General features: G+C 39.2%; 1 protein-coding gene across 10 annotated transcripts in view; it reads left to right on the top strand.

The window, feature by feature from the left end:
* prkcz (protein kinase C, zeta) overlaps positions 1 to 22,583 on the top strand; it is a 100,657-nt gene that overhangs the window by 55,349 nt on the left and 22,725 nt on the right. For 8 of the 10 annotated variants that reach the window (XM_044097300.1, XM_044097607.1, XM_044097444.1 and 5 more), the window contains 9 exons: positions 1,405 to 1,460; positions 1,539 to 1,757; positions 8,107 to 8,204; positions 9,791 to 9,877; positions 12,523 to 12,658; positions 12,811 to 12,898; positions 13,120 to 13,239; positions 20,206 to 20,285; positions 20,459 to 20,548. In XM_044097300.1, the coding sequence (XP_043953235.1) occupies positions 1,405 to 1,460; positions 1,539 to 1,757; positions 8,107 to 8,204; positions 9,791 to 9,877; positions 12,523 to 12,658; positions 12,811 to 12,898; positions 13,120 to 13,239; positions 20,206 to 20,285; positions 20,459 to 20,548 (974 nt within the window). Of the gene's footprint in view, positions 1 to 1,404; positions 1,461 to 1,538; positions 1,758 to 8,106; positions 8,205 to 9,790; positions 9,878 to 12,522; positions 12,659 to 12,810; positions 12,899 to 13,119; positions 13,240 to 15,662; positions 15,988 to 20,205; positions 20,286 to 20,458; positions 20,549 to 22,583 lie in introns of those variants that run through there. The other 2 variants (XM_044097381.1, XM_044097753.1) reach the window with 2 other exon arrangements.

Raw genomic sequence — 22,583 nt, 5'->3', positions numbered from 1 at the left:
GCTGCTTCGCCCTGTTAAAAAGGTTTTAACCCTTAACCAATCTGGTGAACATTTAGTTTGAAATGTGCTGAATGATAGCAGCTCATGTTTACCAAGATATTTATTTATATTTTTGTGAAAAAAATCTATTAGTTTCTGAAATTAGCTCAAAGTAGCTAAACTACACCTAAACCAAGACAATTGTTCTGAAGGACAAACCATGTCTCTTTGAAAGTCAACTAAAACTCCATATTGGATCTTAAGCTAACATAATTAATTATTTTGTTTGTGTTAGAACTAATTATTTATGATATTTCTAATTACTATGTTCACTCACTAGATGGTGCTGCTTTTTGCCCATTTAAAGCAGCGTGACCCTGTTTACCCTTTTCCTGCTTCTGATGCTGAATAAATAAACTTTATAATGTATTCTGTATAATATTCATACATTGCAACATAATATACATTGTAATTTTTAAGCTTGGGTAGTTTTAAAATATCGGTCTGTTAAAAATAAAATCAATATATATCATTATTTATCTTACAGATTTAAGGAAGATTTCAATTTCCTGTAATTATGAGTTTTGTTGCGGCCGATCACTGATCCGTCTCAGAACTTGATGATTTCTTATGCTTAATGTATAATAAATTAGATAATTTTTTATCAATTAGTTCAATGATTACTTAATTCTAAACTGTGAAATTAAGTGACTACATGGTATTAATGGTGAAAAATTCCCAAAATGGAATTAATGTTCAGTATGAATTAATAAATTAGAATGAGGTAGTTTTAAAAGACTCCCATGTGAATATCAACATATATATATATATATATATCAATCCCCTGCAGGACATATTCATATATATATATAAACCTATAATGTGTAGAGTGCGAAAAAAAATATGAGACCTACTTCTGATGTAATACACATTGACATGTGTTATCTCAGTTAGTCCATAACCTGATCCTCCCACTGCAGCCTCTGTGTATCTATAATACCTAGAACATGAGAAGTTCAAGTTAGTATTTACAGTTTTTAATTTGAGAAAGAACCATGTGAAAGAATGTAACCTTCGGGGTTAGACTCCCCCTGATAGAAGAGCCTGTTAACATCAACAACAGAATTTCCTTGTCAAAAATGCTAAACCTTGGTCACTTCACCATCACTGCTTATGTAACTCTCAGCGGTTACCTAACTACTTTAGCCCACATGGCTCCTGCTCAGCTGATGCTCCTGTTAAACGGACTCTGATGGGCCAACCAGACTGACTGTTTGTTTAGAGTTGCTCTTGCAAAGAGCTGCATGGTTTCACTTGGTTTGGTGTTTTCTCATAACTCTGTTTGTTATTATGTTTCTCCCTCTGCTGGCCCTAAACAGGATTGCATGTTTACGTTGCCGTCTGTCTCTTTTCCATTCTTCGCAGTATCTTTTCTGCCACACAACTGTGCAGTGGATTCAAGGGGAGATGTAGAGACGAAGGTGAGAGATTGGCCTGGTCACTCTTTCACTTAAAGCATCCAAACCAAAACTCATCGTACTGCATCCTCCGACTTACAGGACTCTGACCTCAATCCCCTGCAGGACATCAAGGCTGTAGTGGACGGCATCGACGGCATTAAGTTGTCCCAAGGCACCACTCTGGGTCTGGGCGACTTTGAGCTGATCCGTGTAATTGGGCGAGGTAGCTACGCCAAAGTGCTGCTGGTCCGGCTAAAGAAGAATGAGCAGGTGTTTGCCATGAAAGTGGTGAAGAAGGAGCTGGTCCATGATGATGAGGTGAGTGAAGCCGTGGGATTAGCAGAAGCATGAGTTTGTTGTTGAATATTTTATCTTCCTGCTACTCAAGTTTTTATTATGGCATGACAATACTTGACCTGCTGCCCTCAGGGTGGCGCTACAGGTGCATCAAAACAAAAGCAAAACAGACTCAAAAACAGCTTCTTCCCAAAAGCATTTAACACCCTGAAAGATAAGCCTAATTGTACGGTGGTTTTATGTGTGTGTGTTCGTATATATAAATTTAACTGATTTAATATTGTAAATCATGTAAATATCACCATATTTATAATTATATTGTACATAATCCCTACATTGTTTGTACTGTTGGAGCAGACTTTAACCTCACTGTTCAGTGACAAACAATAAAGTCTAATTCTAATTGTAACAATCCCACACTCGGCTTCACTAAATGTATGTTGAAATAACCAGCATATTATTTTGTTGGAAACAAACTTTACATCTTTAGTCCACAAAATTTGTCCTTACCAAATATTGCTGCCAACACCAACTTCAAAGCATATACATATACTACTATACAATTGGGTACAGTTGGGTTGTGTGCTGAAATGACCACTTGTTAGAATATGCAGAATATTGTATGGAAACACTCAACATGTCAGACCTGAAAGCAGACGGGCGTCAGCAGCATGAGACAACGATGGATGCCACTACTATCGGCTAAGAACAGAAAACTGAAGCTACATTCCAAACATACTCACCAGAACTGGACTAGAACAGGTTGAAGTGATGCTTCCCAGTCTGATGAACCTCAATCTCATCTGCAGCATTCAGATGTTCGCCTCAGCAAGATAATGCACCGTGTTTTCTTTCTCAGAAGGTCTCAAACTGCCTTTTTTTTATTAAGCAGGTTAGCAAACGCTGGGCTTTGACACGAAATGACATATTTTCTGGCAGAGCTAAAAAAAAAAGTCAGAAGGGAAAACAGTTTTCTGAATTCCTAGAAAATGAGAAACAGATGAACAGCTTGGCCTTTCGGTTGACATTACTTCACATGTAGGTGAGCTGAACTTGAGGCTACAGCGCAGGTACAATTCAGTTTCAGAGGAAACTTCAAGAAGTTGAAGGAAGCCATGCCGGCTCACTTCCCTGCAGTGCAGGACAAAGGTTAAGGACAGCAAGATGCGTCTTCTTCTCTTGACTTTATTGAGAAACTCACTGTAAACTTTTGACAGCTTCAGCTCACCATGTTCATTTAGAACCCATGTCAGAAGCTTCTCAAAGGAAGTCACACAGCATTTCAAGTGAGTAAATTCTGGGCATCTACAGATGCAGCTGGTTGACCTCCAAGCAGATTTGGTTCTGAAGGAGTAGTTTGTCAGGACCGATTCTTCCCCTTTATGGCTCCAAATGGTTCCTGTTTCAGCTTCCCCACGTCTGAAGCAAGAAGCCTTGCAGATCTTGACCATGTTTGGCTCCAAACACAACTGTGAGGATGAAGACGACCCCTTCTGGCCGCACAACTTTCTACTCCATCCCGTTTGGCCATTTTTTGGCCATTTTTGTAGTTTGATAGCAGCGATATCATTATCTACCAGCAGGTAAACCTTTCATTCCAAAGTTTATTAAATATGTCAACAACGGAGGACTTGTCCATCCAGTCTTGCATGTTGGAGCCAGAGCAGGAGAATGAAGACGGCAGAATTATGCGTTCAAATAAATGCATTGCAATGGTGTTATTAGTGTATTTACTCCCTCACCATCTATACCAATTACCGTCAATAAGGAGCGTAGCTTAACTATAGTGTCCATGCATATTAGACACCTATTTGAATATTAATGCTACCACAATATGAATGAAGTAAACAAAGCCTCAACATAATGAAGGAGTTATCTAATGTGAACATCAAGATCGTCACTGAATGCATTTGGGTTATGTGTTTCCCAAGACAAAAATGGTAAAAATAAAGCCAAATAATTACATTCAAAACATGCTCAAAGAGGCAGCTAAAAGCTAGCACACAGCGCTAACAGAAGCTGAAGGCTCAATGCTATCACACCAATGACAAGGACCTCATCATGTGCATGCAAAATTGATGTAAGAACTCGTGTGTGTTAATACACCCTTGAACTGAACATTTTGACTTGTCTACCTGCAACTTCAGCATAACTGAACTTGGACTGCAAAATCACTGCGAGAAAAAAATAAGAAGTCGGATTCACCCAACTTATTAGCCAGAAGCCATTACCTTGTTTAGCAGTTCCACAGTAAATGAGGTGACATCATAAGCAAGAAAAGAGGCAAAAGAGGAAAAATTAACACTGAAAAATATGAAGGAAGAGGAACAACCTCCTGTTATTGCTCCCAAGCTTTTAGACTCAAAAAACAGATTTCTCCCTGAAATCAGACAAACTTACCAACCGATGGATGGAGCCTGCCTTCATCAGTCATTGACGGTGAGGAGGGATAATGAAATTATACTGAGACACTTACCTGGTAAGGCTGACAATCACACAGACAACCAGCCAGGTACGCTGGACAGAAAGGGCATTTTAGAGAGACCTTTCATCTGACGTGCTTTTTGGTGTGAGAGGCAATCAGAGTCCCTGGAGAAAACCCTCACATGCACAAAAGAACAAGCTAACACTCTCAACCCAGGATTTGAACCCAGGACCTTCTTGCTGTGGGGGAACCATGTCATCTAGCAGTCTAGGCCTCTTGATCCAATTTAAATAGGTTCTTTGCTAAATGCTTATGTGGTGACATGACACTTGGTCATTTCTTCAGTTTTGGAGCTTTTCCGTGGGTGATTTAAATGTCAAAGCTAGGAACCGAGATTGCTGTGAAAATGATCAGGTACTGGACTAAAGATACCAGAAAAAGCTGTCCAAGAAATCTGAAAGAGTTCCAGGAAGCCTGGAGAAGCACCGACAAAGGCCTCGTCAAGAGATTACAGGATACGGTCGCTGTTTAGACAAAACATGAATCCCAAATGGATGGATTTAGAGTTTTTCCTAGCAATATATGTTAATATAGAACAATTCAAAGGGAAATCTTAGAAATCCGCCTGCAAAATTGTATAATTTAAATTTGTGGGAGAGGTGAGAATGTTTCCATTACTGCTCCCAAAGAGCCAGTGATCTGTAGTGCTGCAGATTGGCTGTTGTATTTTTAACTGGTCATCCAGCAGATGTCAGTATTGCCCAACAAATTCTCATTTAAAAAAAAGAAATCAAACCTATGTTTTTCTTAAGTTACACTTAAGATCAGCATCCAGCATCTTTGCCTTTTAGTATTAAGGTGAACTGGACTCAGTAGTAAACTGGTTTTGTACCAGCGAAGACTCGAAGGAAAAAAATGTTCATCTTTTCGCTTGAAAATCCTATTGGCACTGATTCTGTGGTCTGTTTGTTCACACCACTTTAATACTTCTCAACTCTCCTTTAATCTGGCATCAGAGAAGCCTGGAAGCCTCCACTGAGAGCTAGTTGAAGTAGCTGAAAAGAAAAGATAAAATACTTTGCTATTCAGTTTTCTGTGGGTGATTACAGATTCTTGAAGCCAACAAGAAGAAATTCAGAATCATGAGCACAGCATGTGGTTTGTGTTGTGCTGTTGTGAATTAGGCCTTAACCGTATCAGAGCACAGCATGGCAACTTAAGATGTAGAACCGGTTTATTGTAGCACACATAAAACGTGAACTTTAATCCATTTAACGACACTTTAAATCAGTATCAAACACTCTCGCCTCAGGCTGAGCACTCTAGTTCTGATCAAAAACAGCTGACTGACGTCATAAATACTCTGTGACTCTGTCACACAGCCTATATGGGATAAAAGGTAAGGTCCTGAATGTCCTTTTACGGACTTTATGGTCTAATGGGGAATTTTGCACTTTTGCAGAGTGCTTAGAGCAGGGCTGTCCAAACCTTCTGTCACCTGAGCCAAAATCATCCCGTCAAAGTGATCCGAAAGACAACAGCTAAAATCAAGCAAATAGTCCTCCAGATTTATTTCGTCTTTAGTTATTATTAGTTTTAGTTATAATTTTTCTTTTGACATAGATTCAAAATATTAAATGGATTTTGCATGTTTGCCTTATTACAAGAACTTTTATAATAGTTTTCAAATTATTTTGGATTCGATTGAATATATTTCTTTCCAGTTATAAAAGCAGGATTTGAGTTGCATTCTTTCAAAATGTTTGCTACAAATTAATTAAAATAAATTAATTAAAAGAGTTGGGTTTTCAGTAAAAATATGTGGATAGATGTGGTTCTAATTACTATGCAAGCTTGGTTATAAAAAGATGAATACTTTGTGTCTTACTTAACATTTTCTGTCTAAACAAGTTAGTGTCATTCTTGAACTGCAGCGGGGGGACACACAAAAAAAAACAAAAAAACAATCCAAGAACCACAAATGGCCCCCGGGCTGCTCTTTGGACCCCCCTGTTTTAGAGCATCTGTGAAATGATCTTTAGGACAATAGAAGTGTGTGTTGGCCAACACAGAGACCAGAAGGAGAACAGATTTCCAGAAACTAGGTTATAGTGTTTGGTCAATTATTTTTCTCCTGAAACATGCTTTTGAAAATAAATCTACTTTTGGAAAGCTGATTTAATTACCCTTACATCAGGAGATCCTCAGACTTTATGGGCTGAAATTCCCCCGTTATTCCTGATCACAGAACGCTCAACAACACCCACAGAATGCCTTCTGCTTTAGATCTATTCTTTCTTTAAAACTGGCCCGTATGAGGAAATATGACCCGGTGTCTTAGTGCTGCTACCTGAGCTGGAAAGGTTTCAGTCTGAACAACATAAACTGAAATAGTGGGGAAAAACTTGTAAAACTTACATGTGGATATTCTCAAGGTGTAAATTATAAGTTTTAGTTTTAGGTAGGCAAGAAGAAAATGAATTAAAACGTATTATATTGTTAAGAGTGTATGTGTTTTTTTTGTTTTATTTGATCAAAGACGCGGTCTAGTCCTTGTGGCTGTTTCTTTTGGTAAATGAACAAAGTGTTAAATGGCCAATATGTCTTGACTTCTCAAATCTTATTGAACCCAATAAGATTGAATCCAAACAAGAGTTAATAGTAGAATAAGCTGTTTGGCCCTAATGGAGGAGATTATGGATCCACATAGTCAACTCTGCTGCTCAAAACACACATGCATTTTCTTTACAAGTGTGGGATCATTTAAAGGGAACCAAACACATTCCAACAATCTCAAATTAGTTTCCAAAGCATGTTGCAGCAAAAGAAAACATCAGCAAAGCACAACTTTCTCCTTTTTTTTTAGGTCAGGGATATCAATTCAAAGTAAACTGTACATATTTCAGCTCAGACTAAAGCAGATATAGTTTTTTACATTTTAAAATGGAGGATTTTTCTATGGACATGGTTAAAATTATCAAATACAAAAAGTCATAATAAATAAAAAAATCACTGATACTGATAATGAATGAAAGTCATGCACTACCTTTGAATTGTGGTTCAACAAAATCAATAAAAAAAAACGACAACAAACGAAAGAAACAGGCTTGGACAGAAATGATAGGACCTGTAACTAAATAGTTTGTTGCTAAGAAAAAAAAAACAAGAAAAAGAAAAGAAGCAATTTCTGCAATTAATGATTTCTGCAAATGAAAATGAGATTTCTCATTTCTTCATAGAATGCTTTGATAGTTTTGAGATTCCTTTTTTGTCTGGCTACTTTTTGCCCTCAGTGACTGAAAAATGTTTGACCTTTCTGAAATCTGTTTTTCTTCTGCTTGTACTTCACATTCTTCTCCTCAACATGAAATTATTCAGAATTATTTTTTCCACTATGAATACGTTGTTTGTTTACACAGAATACGTGTGTTTTAGTTGTCAATGTGGGATCGTTGTTTTTCTCTGATGCCGTTTGTCAGATTGTCCTTCTACTTCTATCTGTTTATAATAAAAATTTGTGTCATTTTCTAGTATCAAGAAAAAAGTCTTCCTCACAAAGAGGCCAAATCAGTAAATAATGTTATTTTGGCTCTGTTGTTATTACTTAATTTTTATGTTTCTTTTAATGTGATGAATGAAACGGGATGCACATGATAGAACAGTCTGGCTTTCATGAAGGCGTTCCTGAGCTACGGTGATTCCTGTCAGTCTGTCACTTGTGTGAGTCAATAAGTTTGTAAGACAAGTTTCTAATGTTGCCTTGTTCCAGCCCATCAGTCAAGGTGCAGTGTTTTATCTGGGACGACTCAGAGAAGCAAACAGTCTGAATCACCCGGAGCATGAACACCGACTGATCTCAGGAGTATCAGTCTGTCTGAGGAAGCCGATCGATCAGACAGATTGATTGTAATTATCTGCCATCGCCGTCTTTGCTCTTCTCTGCAGGATATCGACTGGGTGCAGACTGAGAAGCATGTGTTTGAGCAGGCGTCTACAAATCCATTCTTAGTCGGCCTCCACTCCTGTTTTCAGACAGAAAGTCGGTAAGAGCCAGATAAGACTGATAGTGTTGAGTTACAGGCCAGCCCTTCTCGGCTACAACTTTTTAATGCTTTCTGAACACTAGAAGGACGTTTTAAATAAAAACAAAAATCAATTTAACCTCGAATGCTGTCTTGATATTTTCTGCCTTTAATAGAATATTCAATCAGCTAAGCAATCCAGGTTCAGCTCTTTTGATAATGAAGTCCAATATTCCCGCATTTGGATCAATATCTGATGAGGACATTTTAGACAGAAATCACATCAACTCCATGTCCTTATAAACAAATCCATGACAAACAGTCTGAACTTTGTTATGGTTTTCCTTTGATCAGCTCTCCTCTCCCGTTTGCTTTCTATTTTCTATTTGGATTAGAAAAGAGACTTTGAGGCCCGTTGTGTTTGCCGTTCTCTGCTATTGTGTGATCACATTCCATTCATAAGTTGGACACTGAAGGTTTTCCTACCAGTACTGTAACCGATCGACTAAGAGGCAAATCACCAACTGCTTGAATAAAAGTACAAATTTACATTTAACCAAATTAATCTTTATTTACAGGTATTTATTAATGAGAAACATCAGTAACCAAAGAGACTACAGAAATCCAAGGCGATAAAACAAAAACACATAACCTATTTGTAATGATCAGAGTTTAAAAGGTGGTGGCTTGAATCCTAAATGAACCTTTGGTGACTCATTGTCCAACCCAGTTCAAGCATTAAGAGCTTTCAGACTTTAGCAGATCAACTCTATGAGGAACAGTCCTGTCTGTGTGGCAGAAGACTTTAATGTCAAACCACCATCATGTTGCTAAAAGCAACAGGGGAGAATGTTTTTTGTAAAGACAAAACCAGATGCTGAAAGTGTCTTTCTTCCGGATGGCGTGAATAAAGCAAACAGGGCTGAGAGATGAGATTTTTTCCAGATAATCTTGTGGAAAAGCTGATCAGGCGATCCCACAGATGGCATGTTCTCTGTAAAGTCCAAAGCTCTGACAATGGTGACTTTAGATCTAGTTTTCCAACCAAATCAAGGCTCTGTCTTCCAGCAGTTCATACCAGGTCAGCAAGAGCAGATCAGACCAGATGTTGAAGATGCCTCCTCTGTCCGTCAAAATCAGAGGATTTTAATCACAAGCATCTTCTCAAAACTTACGGGTCTCATTATTCTGCACTTTATTCATAACTATCACAGTTTTGAGACAATAGTGAGCATTTGTGCCACTAGATGCCAATACCTTTTTACACCAAACCTTGTAACACACCTACAGAAATGTATGTTTGTTTTGTTTTAATTATTACTCGGTTTGCAGCAAAGCTAATTTGTTTCCATCATAATAAAACTAAAAGTATGTTCCACCTAAACGAGACTCAAAATTTCTTAAAACTTTTTTCTGAGGTAGCGAGCAGAGCTTTAGTTTGACTAACCACAGGTTTTACTTTGGTGTGCGTTTTATTTCAACAGTAATATTCAGTGTGTGAACGTGTGTATGTCTGACTGTAGAGTAAAGCCATTTACCATGTTAAGGGGTTCTTAACATGTTTACCACCGTGTGGGGGATTAAAAATGTCCTGGCTGTATTTTCAGGTTATTTCTGGTGATCGAATATGTGAATGGTGGGGATCTGATGTTTCATATGCAACGGCAGCGGAAACTCCCAGAGGAACATGCCAGGTAAGCATCCAGATGTTCAGCAGCTGTTTCCACACACAATCCAAGTCTCTGTCCAGTTCTGCAGTCAGACCTCTTTAACTGGCCTTCATTCACATGCAAGGTTACTATTATAGGTTTTTCATGTGTCGGCTTCATTTTGAGGTAGTAATATAATTGTATCTGGATTTTCTGCATCTGCTGTAATAAAATCTCTGTGGGCCAGATTAGAGCTGAGAGGCATCTGCTGCAGGGCCAGGAGGATCAGTAAACGGTGCTTTTATTGGACTTTGGTTAAGCTGATGTGACGGCTGCTCGGGAGACGCATGCATGGAACCACCAGCTGTTTAAACGTGGACTCTCTGGAGGGATGGGACGATCTCTGAGAACAAACAGCATCGGTTTTATGGAAGGATCTGTCGAAGTGCGGTCGGCGATAGCGACTGAAGATCTTTTTATAAACATTTTCCTGCGGGGCCTCCGTTTTCACACCGAGCAGATCCTCGCGGGGACGTTGTAATGCTTCCAAATCTGAATTAAGACTTCTTTACATCTTGAAGAAATGCAGCGAGCACCCATAATTCATTGTGCCTGCCTGCTTCGGGGGCACTCCAACTGCAGCTCTGATAAATTTCGGATCAAAGGCTCCGTAATTTAGAGAGGCACCGTTGGGCCCCTGATCGGCCTCTTCAATCTGCAACCTGGAGACAGTGGCTGTACATATGCAAAGCAGCATGTTAAGCACTCATCATGATTGTACATATTCATGAGCAGCGTTCTTAGACAGAGCCCTGACGCGCTCCCCCGCGCAGTGGGCGACGCGGGTGATGCTGATAGGACGTGTCTCTGCGCCGTCTGAAGGCAGCAGAAGAACAACAGAGGCTGCCAGAGCCGAGATGTGGGTGAGCGCCGTGGGATCTGTGATTCCTCTGTCAAACGCAGACTCCCTCCCCCCCTCACTGTTTGACAATCATTGGTTTACAGCAGTCAGACACAGAAAGCCTTGTCAGAGTTAATGAAGGCTTGTCTCCAAGAGACAGAAAACACTACCTACACACGGAGAGAAAACACACCGCTGACTCACCAAAGAAGCAGTCCAAGTAAATTTTATCATCACCAAACGGGCTCTGAGCATGACTCACAGCAGGAGACTGAAGGATCTGCAGCAGAGTGCCGCCGCAGCGCTGTCCAAAGTTTCACTTGTTTAGCGGGTGAGTTTAGGAACTCTGCTCCAACGAGTCGGAAACTAGAGAAGCGCAAGGAAACATCGGAGCGAAGAGATTATTGACAGCAGCAGGAAACCAAAGAAACCTTAATGTCTGTTTCCTTTTACACTTCAGGTATTTTATTTTGTCCAGACTGTTTTTGTTTTTTTATATATATTGTGTATGCCATGATTAAGAACATCTACAGAAATGTGTTATCGCAGTGCCGTATGAAGTCATTTGAAAACTACAGTGTCCCCATGTGGCTTGAACTTTTCCATATTTTGTCACATTACAACCACAAACATAAATATATTTTATTGAAATTTAATGTGACCGACCACGCAGAAAGAAAATTATACACGATTAAATTATAATTTATTTTTTTTTACAAATTAACTGAAAAGTGTGGTGTCCACTTATACCACCTTGTGATGGTATTTCACATTAAAATCCAATCAAATATATTTATGTTTGTGGTTGTAATGTGACAAAATATGGACAAGTTCAAGGGGTATGAATATTATTACAAGCCACTGTAAATAGACAAAACATTAAGATCTATTTTTACAATACAAATGGACTTCAGTAGAAAAATTAAGAAAGACTGGTCTTTGAATTTCCACACATTAAATAAACTAAATTGAATTTGTGGTCAGAAATGAAATGGGAAAAATGGATGCATTATGGGAACATGGTCACTGAGCATTTTGAAGGAGGTTTGTCCTGGTCACACCTCTTAGATTGGTGCTCTTGACTGTCGACGTGAATATGAACACAATGATGACAACTCAAGAGCCGTCTGCACCTGGAGACTGCAGCAGTGAAACCACTAAAATCAACCAGCTTTGTTTTCAGCTCAATAAATTAACAAAACATTAATTAATGGCATGTTTTTTCTTTAATTCTTCTTTATGTCTTTTCTCTATTTTCCCCCTGATTATGTTTTTGTTTATATTCAGATTTTAAACTTTTTTTCTGATTCTTTTCATATTTAACTCTGAAGTGTCGCCTTAGTCCTGTGGTTTATTCCTTTAGTTATATACGTTTTTATATTTATCAAACATTTAGGCAGGTTTTGTCCTTCATCACAAAGTTGAATTAGCTTGTTGACATAGAGCACATCTGTATCTGCATTACATTCTTGATTACCTATTTGCTATTTTTTATTCTGACATTACCTCTGAGCATTGCAGACACTTTAATAGCAGAACTTGAGTTTATCTCCTTTCTCCTAATTTAAAATCTGTAACTAATTGGACAGTAGCAGCCCAGGTGCTGGAGGCTTTGCTGCCCAATCCTTTTATGGTTGCAAACATTTGCTGTTAAACCTTGTATTGTTTTTGCAATACACTTGTGCACAAACCCTGGAGACGAATGACTTTAATAGTCACAGGTATGTGTGCATGCACACCTTTGGCCTGCTGGTGGCGCTGTGTGATGATTTAAACATTTTCTTTGTAGATTTTATGCTGCTGAAATCTGCATCGCTCTGAACTTCCTTCATGAGAAGGGGATTATTTACCGAGATCTAAAACTTGACAACGTTCTGTTGGACCATGAAGGACACATCAAGCTTACGGACTACGGCATGTGCAAGGTCTACAAGAACCAAACATTTACTGAAGTTCTAATCGTGTTGTCTGCCAAGCTGAGCAGCCTGAACTGGAAGCTCTAGCATAACCTCAGTTTTTTTTTTGTTATCCCCACATTGGCGCCGTTGCTCACTTCACGTTACAATCCACCTACCAGGAGGGCATCAGACCAGGGGACACCACCAGCACTTTCTGTGGGACCCCCAACTACATTGCACCGGAGATCCTGAGAGGAGAGGACTATGGTGAGAACATGCCGGCTGTAGCGTGACAGTCCGGAACTGGAACAATAGTTTCATTTCAGGGTTTCTGTCCTGTAAGGTTGCTAAGCTGCTTTAAACTATGCCATACTCGAGTATCCATGAATGTGTTAGTGCTAAGCAACAAAAAGTGTTGCTGAGGCAGGTTTATGCTGATGAACTTTGCTTAGTTACCAGCCCATCCTGTGTTTGTGTGTTTCCCCCAGGCTTCAGTGTAGACTGGTGGGCTCTGGGTGTGCTGATGTTCGAGATGATGGCCGGAAGGTCTCCGTTTGATATTATTACTGACAATCCTGACATGAACACAGAGGAATACCTCTTCCAAGGTGAGATACAGTCATTTGCTCTGCTTGCCGTCACCCTAAGCTGGAATGTGTTTAGTCATTTCATGGCACTTGGATTGAAAGGTCAACTGAAAACTCAAGTAGTCCAGAGGTATCCTTCACTTGGCTCACTTTGCATATGCCACGTCTTTAATTTAAGCCTTATTAGTTGATTTGGTAACTCTTTATTTGATGGCTTGTGGATAAGAATGACATGACACTGTCATAAATATGAACGAGTCTTTATGAATGTCTATGACTGTTGTCATGAAATGTCATTCTTTTAACTCAAAGTTGCCCTAAAGGTTGCATTAAAAGTCCACTAGAAATGTCAACTTTGTATAATTTCATAAATAATGTCACTTTTATTCAAAGTTGGCACTTTTAGAGGACTGTCAACACAACTTTTAGAGAAACTTTGCATTAAGAGAATGACAGTTCATGACATCAGTCATAGACATTCATAAAGACTCCTTCATGTTCATGACAGGTGTTATGTCAGTCTTATGCACACGCCGTCAAATAAAATGTTACAGTTGATTTCAAAATTGTTTGAAACTGATCAAGAAAATAATTTGCAGATATGAAGAAAGTAGGTTTTATAGTAGTGTAGCTTTAGAGCAGGCATATTTAGATGGAATTGGGACAATTTTACAGCTGGCAAAATAAAATGAAGTATGCAGAACGTATACGGTTAAATATGAAAATTGGGCCTTTTTTTTACTTTTTTTTAGACTTTTTTCAGTGCTACAGAGAAAACTAGACCTTAAACTGGAAATCATCTTTGTCTGCGTGATCTGGCAGTAACATAACGTAGGTCTGGACTAACACGCTGAACAGCTAAGAGACACTATCCACTATCCAGGCCAGCGACGAACATTTGGAAAGCCATTCCTGATCAGTTTCTGCTGCTTCAGTGTAACTGGATGGAATCTGTGACTGTAAACTGTGTTCTTCAAATACCATAACAGTTCATGTTATCACATAAATCTTTAAAAGAGGTGAAGTTATTCGATCTCTCAGTGTGTGCTGAGTAAACGCTCGAACTCGGAATGACGTTGGCTGAAAACGCATCCTCAGTACGAAGTCCTGCCCCACAAGAGCCCTGGAGGATTTGGCAGTACATCATGGCCTCTATAACAAATGGGACTCGGTTGCATGTGAGGACCAGTGGAGTGTTTCCTTCATGGCTTTCCTTCGTTTGGCAGCTGATGGACTTTTCATCGAGCAGAGATGGAGCCAGATCATTATCCTGAGCCACCTGAAATCACAGAACTCTCTTCTGTCGCTTCAGTGACGAAATGTTGGTGATAGATCCAGGATTCTGAGCAGGAAATGCTTCAATGTTTGTCACAATTTTATTTTTATAAGGACACATTTGGAGAAATCCCAGGAGTTGCTAGGGAGGTTTTTGTCGAGATTAGTTCTTTAGACCTGCACTGTTTTCTTCTGTAAGGACCAAAGCTAACTAACACAACAGTGACAGTAGGATAATAAAAGTCAATGACATCTAACACAATATAATACAACATGACAGAGTGATCCAATGCCATAGTTCACTTTATAATTAATGTTAATGCGTTAAGGCATGCAATGAGTCTGAAGATTTTAATGTGTTAGCAATACATAAAACATATTAATCAATCTACCTATTTCGACCTAAAAGCTTCTCTCCTGCTGAGGGTTATGTAGTTCACAGCACAATGATATGGGCCTGATGCAAGGGGAGTGGCAAACGACAGCAGACAGCAACAAAAGTTGAAAATTTTTCAACTTTCCTGTGTTGCTTTGTCAGCCCGCTTGTGCACATCTATGTGCACAAGCTCAAAATTTCACATGCACAAATTATGGCGGTTGCTTGGCTGGATGAGGACAAGCGACTACTGCCTCGTCCCACAAGTTCCATATTAAATGAATGGAGGGGGACATTAATTTAAGATTTTAGACAAAACCTTTAAACCTTCCTGAATACAAAAACCTGGAGAACTGAGAATCTTCAGACAGGTTTGGTTTGAGACAATAAAACAATTTCTTAAGCGTTTTCTGAAAACGGGCATGCAGACGCAGTTTATGATTTGGGCTATACGGGGAGAGGTACGCAAGAACTAGAAAACAAAATATATCCGTCTGTTGTCCCCTGAACAAGTTTGCTACTACTTGTATAGCTGTGTAGTGGAGTACGTTTCCCTTAGTTGCTGTTGAGTGCTGGGAGACTACCTCACTGGGGTACGTGGGGTATGGAAAGTAGGAATGCACAACGGGTCAAAGGTTAAATACAAACTGCAGGAGGTCACTAATTTCTTGCACCTGTCAGAAATCAAGCCCAGGAGATCAAGTAGGTCTCTACATGATGACCTAATCTGACCTGAGCATCAATAAAACTGTGTATCGATCTACAGATAGCATCTGTGTTCATTCAACTACAGGATGGCTGCAGCCCTGCTTACCACAGCAGGTTAGCTTTATTCCAAGATGGAGGCCTCCATCTGTTCAGGAAAGACTCGACTTGGGCAGCATCTGAGGGAGTTGAATCAGCGTTTGGTTGATGTCATCAGTTTGCATTAGAAGCTGGACGTATCTAAGCGGAGGATCAGTGGATCCAGGGAACAAATGAGCTCCAGTTACTAAAATGCCAGGTTTAACTGACCACATGGAAGTAACCATTTATGTCACTGAAATATTTGTGTCATAAACTAAAGGATTAGTCTTTTAATACAACATTTCACTACCTTCTTAAAACATGGACTGAAGAATGGGAAGTGAAGTAGTCAGATTTCTTGAGGGAGGTTTTGGGGATTTTCTCAATCAAATAAAACTGATGTGGTTTTAAAAGACTGGCCCAACTCATTTATTTACACAGAGCTGTTGCAACAACACACACATGGCTCTAATAAGAAGGAAACTAAACTGTGGCTTCACTCTAACGAGATGTTCAAGTTTTCCAGGAGCAACATGTCAGCATTCAGTGACTCTCTCTCGGATGTTTGCAGACGTACATTCTGAGCAGAAACCAACATGATCATCCCACCTGCTGTTTGTCAAGATCACTTCTATTTATTCAGTTCTAAAATACTTTATTAGTCCCTTTGTGTTGTTAGTTGCAGTATGCCTCCAAGCAGGCAGTTACTGTTGCTCCTGAAGGGATGTTAAAACGGGGCTCCATGAAGTGCTCTCACTCACAACATCCCTCAAAATCAACTGTGTTTATCGGCATCACATCTTTTGCTATCATGTTAAACTTTTTCTGCGTCATTCTCGCCTTCGTGGCACATCAATAATTTTTGACTGAGAAGATGACAGCCGTCTCCGTCTTGCAGATCGGCTTAACTCTGTAAGTTACGGAGTTTGTTGAGTGTTTAGATTTCAAAACAGAACCGCTTGAAGTGCAACAACCATCCGATAGCGGACTCTGTTTGGAGCATTTCTCTTTCCCATTCTCGGATGATTTCGCCATGTTTATTTTTCTTACAATCAGTTCCGGCTTAAGGATGACCAGTGGTTCCCTCTGATGTGCTGCAACACTGAAAGAAAGTGTAAGCTCATGTTATTAGTTAATCAAAAGGCACTAATTTTAATATATTGAACCATTAATCATAAGTCAATCAATTGTTTGCATCCCTACTTTGTGGTTTGTGTGTGCGTTTCATTTTCTTACATTAGTATACCGTTTTCTTCATGTTAAAACTTCAGTTTAAAACTTCATGTTAAAACTTATAAACTGGGCTTAGTTGTTCCACTCAGACGTGCATTAAAAAAGTTTTTTGGTACCTTTTTAATATCTGTAGCAGCTCTCTCTGAAGAGACATGTTTCATTTGCATATTGACAATCGGATGTTTCAACATTAATACAATCACAGGGTTTTGGATAAAAAAAAAGATGGCTAACACAGATCCGACTATCTTGCCTCCAGTTTTGAACGTAGTTGCAACAGCGTGCTAAAGAGTGAGAGCTCAGCAGAAATCGAGCTGTAGGTGTCATCTCACTTCATCATTGTGGAGAATTTCTCTGCTTCTATTTGTGTTTGTGTTTCCTCGAGCCATATGGTCTCCTTACATAGCGCAACCCCATCACCTCCCCCTCCCGTCCTCGCACTGTCCGCAGCAGCAGAAATTCCTCCATACTACAGTGTGAGGCACTTTGTCTCAGCTGTGACCGTCAGGAGCTTATAGCACGGCGCTACAGCTAGCATCTGCCATCGGTACCATCCTCCTGGTGGTTCTACTGCGGCTGATCAGCAGGTTCCTGGGAGAACGCCTGCCAACGGAAACCAACCCTTTCACTAGAAGAGCCACCCACCATATGGCACCGAGATGGAGCCGGTGCCATGGGTGTGCTTTGGCTATTGGTGCAGCACAGGCCAGCCCCAGAGCTAAGATACTCAGAGACTGGAGAACGTTGGAGTTATTCTGATAATCAACCAGAAATTTATGTCAAAGCAAGAACAAGAGGGGAGAATTTAAGAAATTTAAAAATTAGCAAATTACCTCATAGGATACAGGTACATTATAAAGATGTTCTTGAATAATTTTGTTGTTTTACTGTACATAGTATTTAAAATAATAAAATATGTGCAATAATATATTATGATGAGCACTGAACCCAATTTATTTGCACTGAAATAGTGTTAATACCAATAACTTTAACATAAGCTGCTTTGCAATACAAATCTGGGCTTTTTGGTTGTACAAAAAAAACAATGTCAACTTAATACGGCATTCAAAATCCAACACAAATAAAAACACAAAACTCATTAACCCCGCTAGAATAATAACACAATACAATACCATCAAGAGGAAAAATTGCTCTGAAGAAACTGCTTGAGCTCTAATCTAAACTGAAGCCTGCAGGAAGGGAACTCCGACCGTCTGCTCCTCCTGTTTGACCCACAAAGGCTTTAGAACCCTACAGTTCCCACTTTACCCTCCACCAGTTACTTCAGGAACCAAAAGGAACCGTACCGGGTAAACAAAATTCATTGAAGACTTGGAAAATTTTACACAGTTTGTAATCTTTAAAAAAAAAAAAAAGAGATCTAGCAGGCTTTGGGTCCAAGGCCTTCTCTTTTTTTAAATCATCCCGAGGGGTGAGTAGCGGGTGGGGCTGCTGGTGACCAAGAGTTTAAACATGAATTTAAATGAAAAAAAAAAAATAATAATTAATGTCCTAAAAAATATTTGCAACAAGAAATGTTAGACAGTATTAAAGATTTGCTTTTCCAACTATGCTCACAATCTTGACCTGCCTGTTGAATGTTAAATGAGAATCCATCGTGACTCCAGAATGTTGCACTACTTTCACAAGTCTTGTACTTTATCTAATAATATTAGAATTTAAAATATTACTGTTTGTCAAAAATCATGCCCTCCGTCTTCTGATTTCAGTAATGAACTGAACTTTAATAACCAGCATCAGGAATATTATGAGTGACTTAACAGCAATTGACTTTTTTTGTAAAATTCCTCAATGTGACATGTTAAACTGATGCTAAGTAATTTAACTGAGCTGAATTGGAAGTGATTAACATTTATCATGAGGCATAACTTTTCAGTCAAATAGATTCTAAATAGAGGCTGAATGCCTTTTTTTCGAGGCAGAAACACTGTATGTTTCGTGTCCTGTTTTCTGAAGTAAACTTGTTTGGATTTTGCTCTGCAAAGTCAAGTTAAGTTAATTAGTACAGCCCATTTCAGCAACAAGGCAGTTCAAAGTGCTTTACAGCCTAAGAAATACAGAAACCAATTATGAACCATGATGTTGCCTTCTTATTGAACTGCAAAAACATGTAATGGTCTTTTTGCTTTTCCAAAGAAACTGCTACACAGTGGAAAGTGACCAAGGACATGCTTTGTATATAAGATGTAATTTTCCCATTGCGTTGGACTTTAACAGTATATAGTGGCTCATTTTTATACAGACCATGGTGGATGTGGTGAACCATGTTCCCTCAAAGTAAAACAGACACAGAACCTCCCTCGCACAAGATGGAAACTAATCTTTGACTAATATAGTCAATTTTCAACTGTTCCTTGACCTGTGTGCCATTTGTCTAAATCACTCAGCCTCTCAATTCAAAAATACTTTTGAAAAATATCTATCTAAATGTTAGATTAAATGTCATTGTAACTCCTATCGTCCAAGGAGTCGATGCTGTAGGCAGGAAGGATTATGACAATTTCCTGGCTGTTATTACAGGCTAACAGCTCAGTATTTCATTTGCTGTTGCTGCTCCTTCTCTCTCTGGTTGTTTGGGCAGAGAGCTGTGGGAGTCTGGGTATGATCATACTATGATGAACTTCCTCCTTCTCTCTCTGCTTGCTGGTTCTGCTCTGCATCCACAAAGTCTCCTTTTTCTATCCCTCTGAGTTTTGGCGCGATGGCAACTGCTCTAATGTAAAACAGTAAAAATTCTTCCCTCTGCGCAGCACTCGGAACCAGAGCGATTAATTGTCCTAACATGCATCAAAAAAAACAAACAACCCAAAAAAATCTGAACTAAAGTCTTGAGAAAGAACAAATCAGAGCTAACAGAGAAACTCCTACATGTTGCCACCAGGAGTGGCACGATTCCAGGAAGATCTAAAGCAGAGAAGTTGGTAGTAAACACCACACAGAGCCACTTTTCAGTGTGTAATTCTGAAACATGAGTGAAAAACACACTCTGATCACATTACCTTGAACAGAAATTCAGCATGAATGCTTTGGACATCCTTGAAGTAAGGTTTTAAGGTGAAAAAAAATCTGTTTTCAAGCTCTCCTCACTTGTGTGAGTTCCAAGGTTATTAGTGGAGCATGGAACGTGATGCAGAAAACAGAGCAGCGTTCACTGCGTGTCCTCCCTTCCTCCGACTCCCACTCAGCAGACATGGTCGCCCACGGGCAAGTTGAATCATCCTTCTCCCAACTCACGACTGCCCTTTCACTGTCTCTGTCTTCTTTCTCTTCCTGTTGCCCTTCTTTTTTGTCGACAGTTATCCTTGAGAAGCCCATTCGCATCCCGAGGTCTCTGTCGGTGAAAGCTGCCAGCGTGCTGAAGGGCTTTCTAAACAAGGTGAGAGCCGTCCACACCCACCACCTCTGGTCACCCAGTTATTTAACGTGGAACGTTACATTCAGCATCCAGTCGTGAAACAGCCACGGTGCAGGAAAAGATGGAGCGGGCATTCACTAGGTACTTGCAGTATGTCTGTGAGCATGACTCTGACCAATGTTTCATCCCTACAGGATCCCAAGGAGCGCCTTGGTTGCCAGGTCCAAACAGGCTTCACAGATATCAAGTCACACACGTTTTTCCGCAATATAGACTGGGACCAGGTAAGAACTAAATCACTGGGAGTTTTTTTTATTTATATATATATATATATATATATATATATATATATATATATATATATATATATATATATATATCGTTGCATTTTCCAAGTAAACGTCCAACCTAAGTTTGAACTCTAAACTGTTGAAATGTGGACATTTGTTTCATTGAAATTGAGCCTGGAGAGAAAGCCATTTGATGATAGTCAATAAATGAGAATATCATCAAAAGGTGTATAAGCAGGTATATGAAATCATAGTCCCTAAGTTAACTTCATAGAGAAGTTAACTTTTTCTTATTTGTATTATAAAATATAAAAATTTTCTTAGACACAGAATTTTGGATTTCTATTAGAGATTAGCCACAGTTATCAAGACGAATAAAGACCAATTATTGAAATATATTGTAGGCCTTTATTTGAAGGAGTGTGCTGACAGGTGTTATGTCATAAACATGACATAACACATATAACATGTCGTATGTTATGACAGCATTCACTGCGTGTCCTCCTGTCATACCTATGAAGGAGTCTTTGTGAATATTTATGACTCTTGACATGAACTATCATTCGGTAAATGACATGAAGACTCCTGCATGTTCATGACAGGTTGTTATGTCATGTTTATGACAGCGGCCTGTCAGTCTCATGCACATCCCTTCAAATAAAGTGTTACCAAATATATTACCATGTGTGTAAGGAATCTGCACTAGTTTCACTTTTTGTTTTGCATCTTTAAAATACAGAAACCTTTTGATGCCGTTTCATTTTATTGCAATATACACAGGTGTAAAGCAGTTGTTAGTAATCCTCTGCTAATAACTGAAGCCCACAATAGCCACTTAAATAACTTGAAATTGATAACAATGATAATCAAAAGGGGAATACAAAAAAAATGACCAATCAAAATCAGATATTACTTTTGAATGGTGGCTCACAATAATAATAATAATAATAATAATAATAATAATAATAATAATAATAATAATAATAATAATAATTTAATGAAACAGGTCTGATCAAAAATGGTCATGTCTTTAGATTTAGAAGTTTGGAGCTGTGTCACACTGTCTGAGCCCCTTTATCAAATCTTGATAGTCAGCCATATCAAAAGGTTCAGTGTGAGAGGTGAGACTGTAAGATGCAACATGACGCCCGGCTGCAATAAGTCCAAGTGAAGTTAGTGACGCAGCACAGAATTGTGGGGAGTTTAAGAGAAGCAGTGATCCAGTCAGCGGTGTGCTTGTTTTTCCACATGGGATCCAAAGGTTAGTGAAATATTTCGGTAAACATCGGTTATCACCAAAAACAGCAATGTTCAAAATTAAACATCAGCATCAGCCAAAATTTTCACATCGGCGCACCCGTACTCCACGAATACTGCCTTTGATGACCAATTTAGACCCCCATCCACTTGATTTAGGACAACCTTTTTGAATAAAGCTTGTGTGGGAATAGAAGAAAAACCCTGGAAATAACCTTAGCATTATCTCTGATTCCCATTTAGAAAAGACTGTACTCCACGTTTTCCTGTCACCGTCGGAGCATCTTGACTGCATGTTGCTTCCTGACAGACAGCTGCTCACACATGATCTGTGCTCCGACTCCACGCCCTGACATTTCACTTAAAACACATCTGAAAAAGAAACAAAAGGCTGCACGCCCACATTTAATGTGAGTCAGCTCAGCGGCAGAGCGCGCAGCTGTCATTATGCATTCTGAAGCGCCTTCATCAGCCTCCGGTCTCTGGCTCTACTGTACATATGAAGACCTTAAACAACACACAGAACACACCCTCCTGTTGATGATCGGCGTGTTTGTGTTAGAAATAACTGATGTAGTTCTGAACACTGCGTAGACTCCTGCACCACGTGTTCCCCCCGGGTGAAGCAACAAGGCAAATAAAAGGGAATCATTAATCACACACATACTCACTTATTCATTCTGAAACATTTGTACTGCACTTTACTTTTTATTCACACGATAAGAAGATAGAAACAGTGGCAGATCAAATTAAAAAAATAAAAAATCGTGTG

This window comes from Gambusia affinis, linkage group LG01 (assembly GCF_019740435.1).
Source record: "Gambusia affinis linkage group LG01, SWU_Gaff_1.0, whole genome shotgun sequence".
In the NCBI taxonomy this organism is placed as follows: Eukaryota; Metazoa; Chordata; class Actinopteri; order Cyprinodontiformes; family Poeciliidae; genus Gambusia; species Gambusia affinis.
Note: the sequence above shows the minus strand (reverse complement) of the source record. Positions and strands in the feature narration are given on the sequence as shown.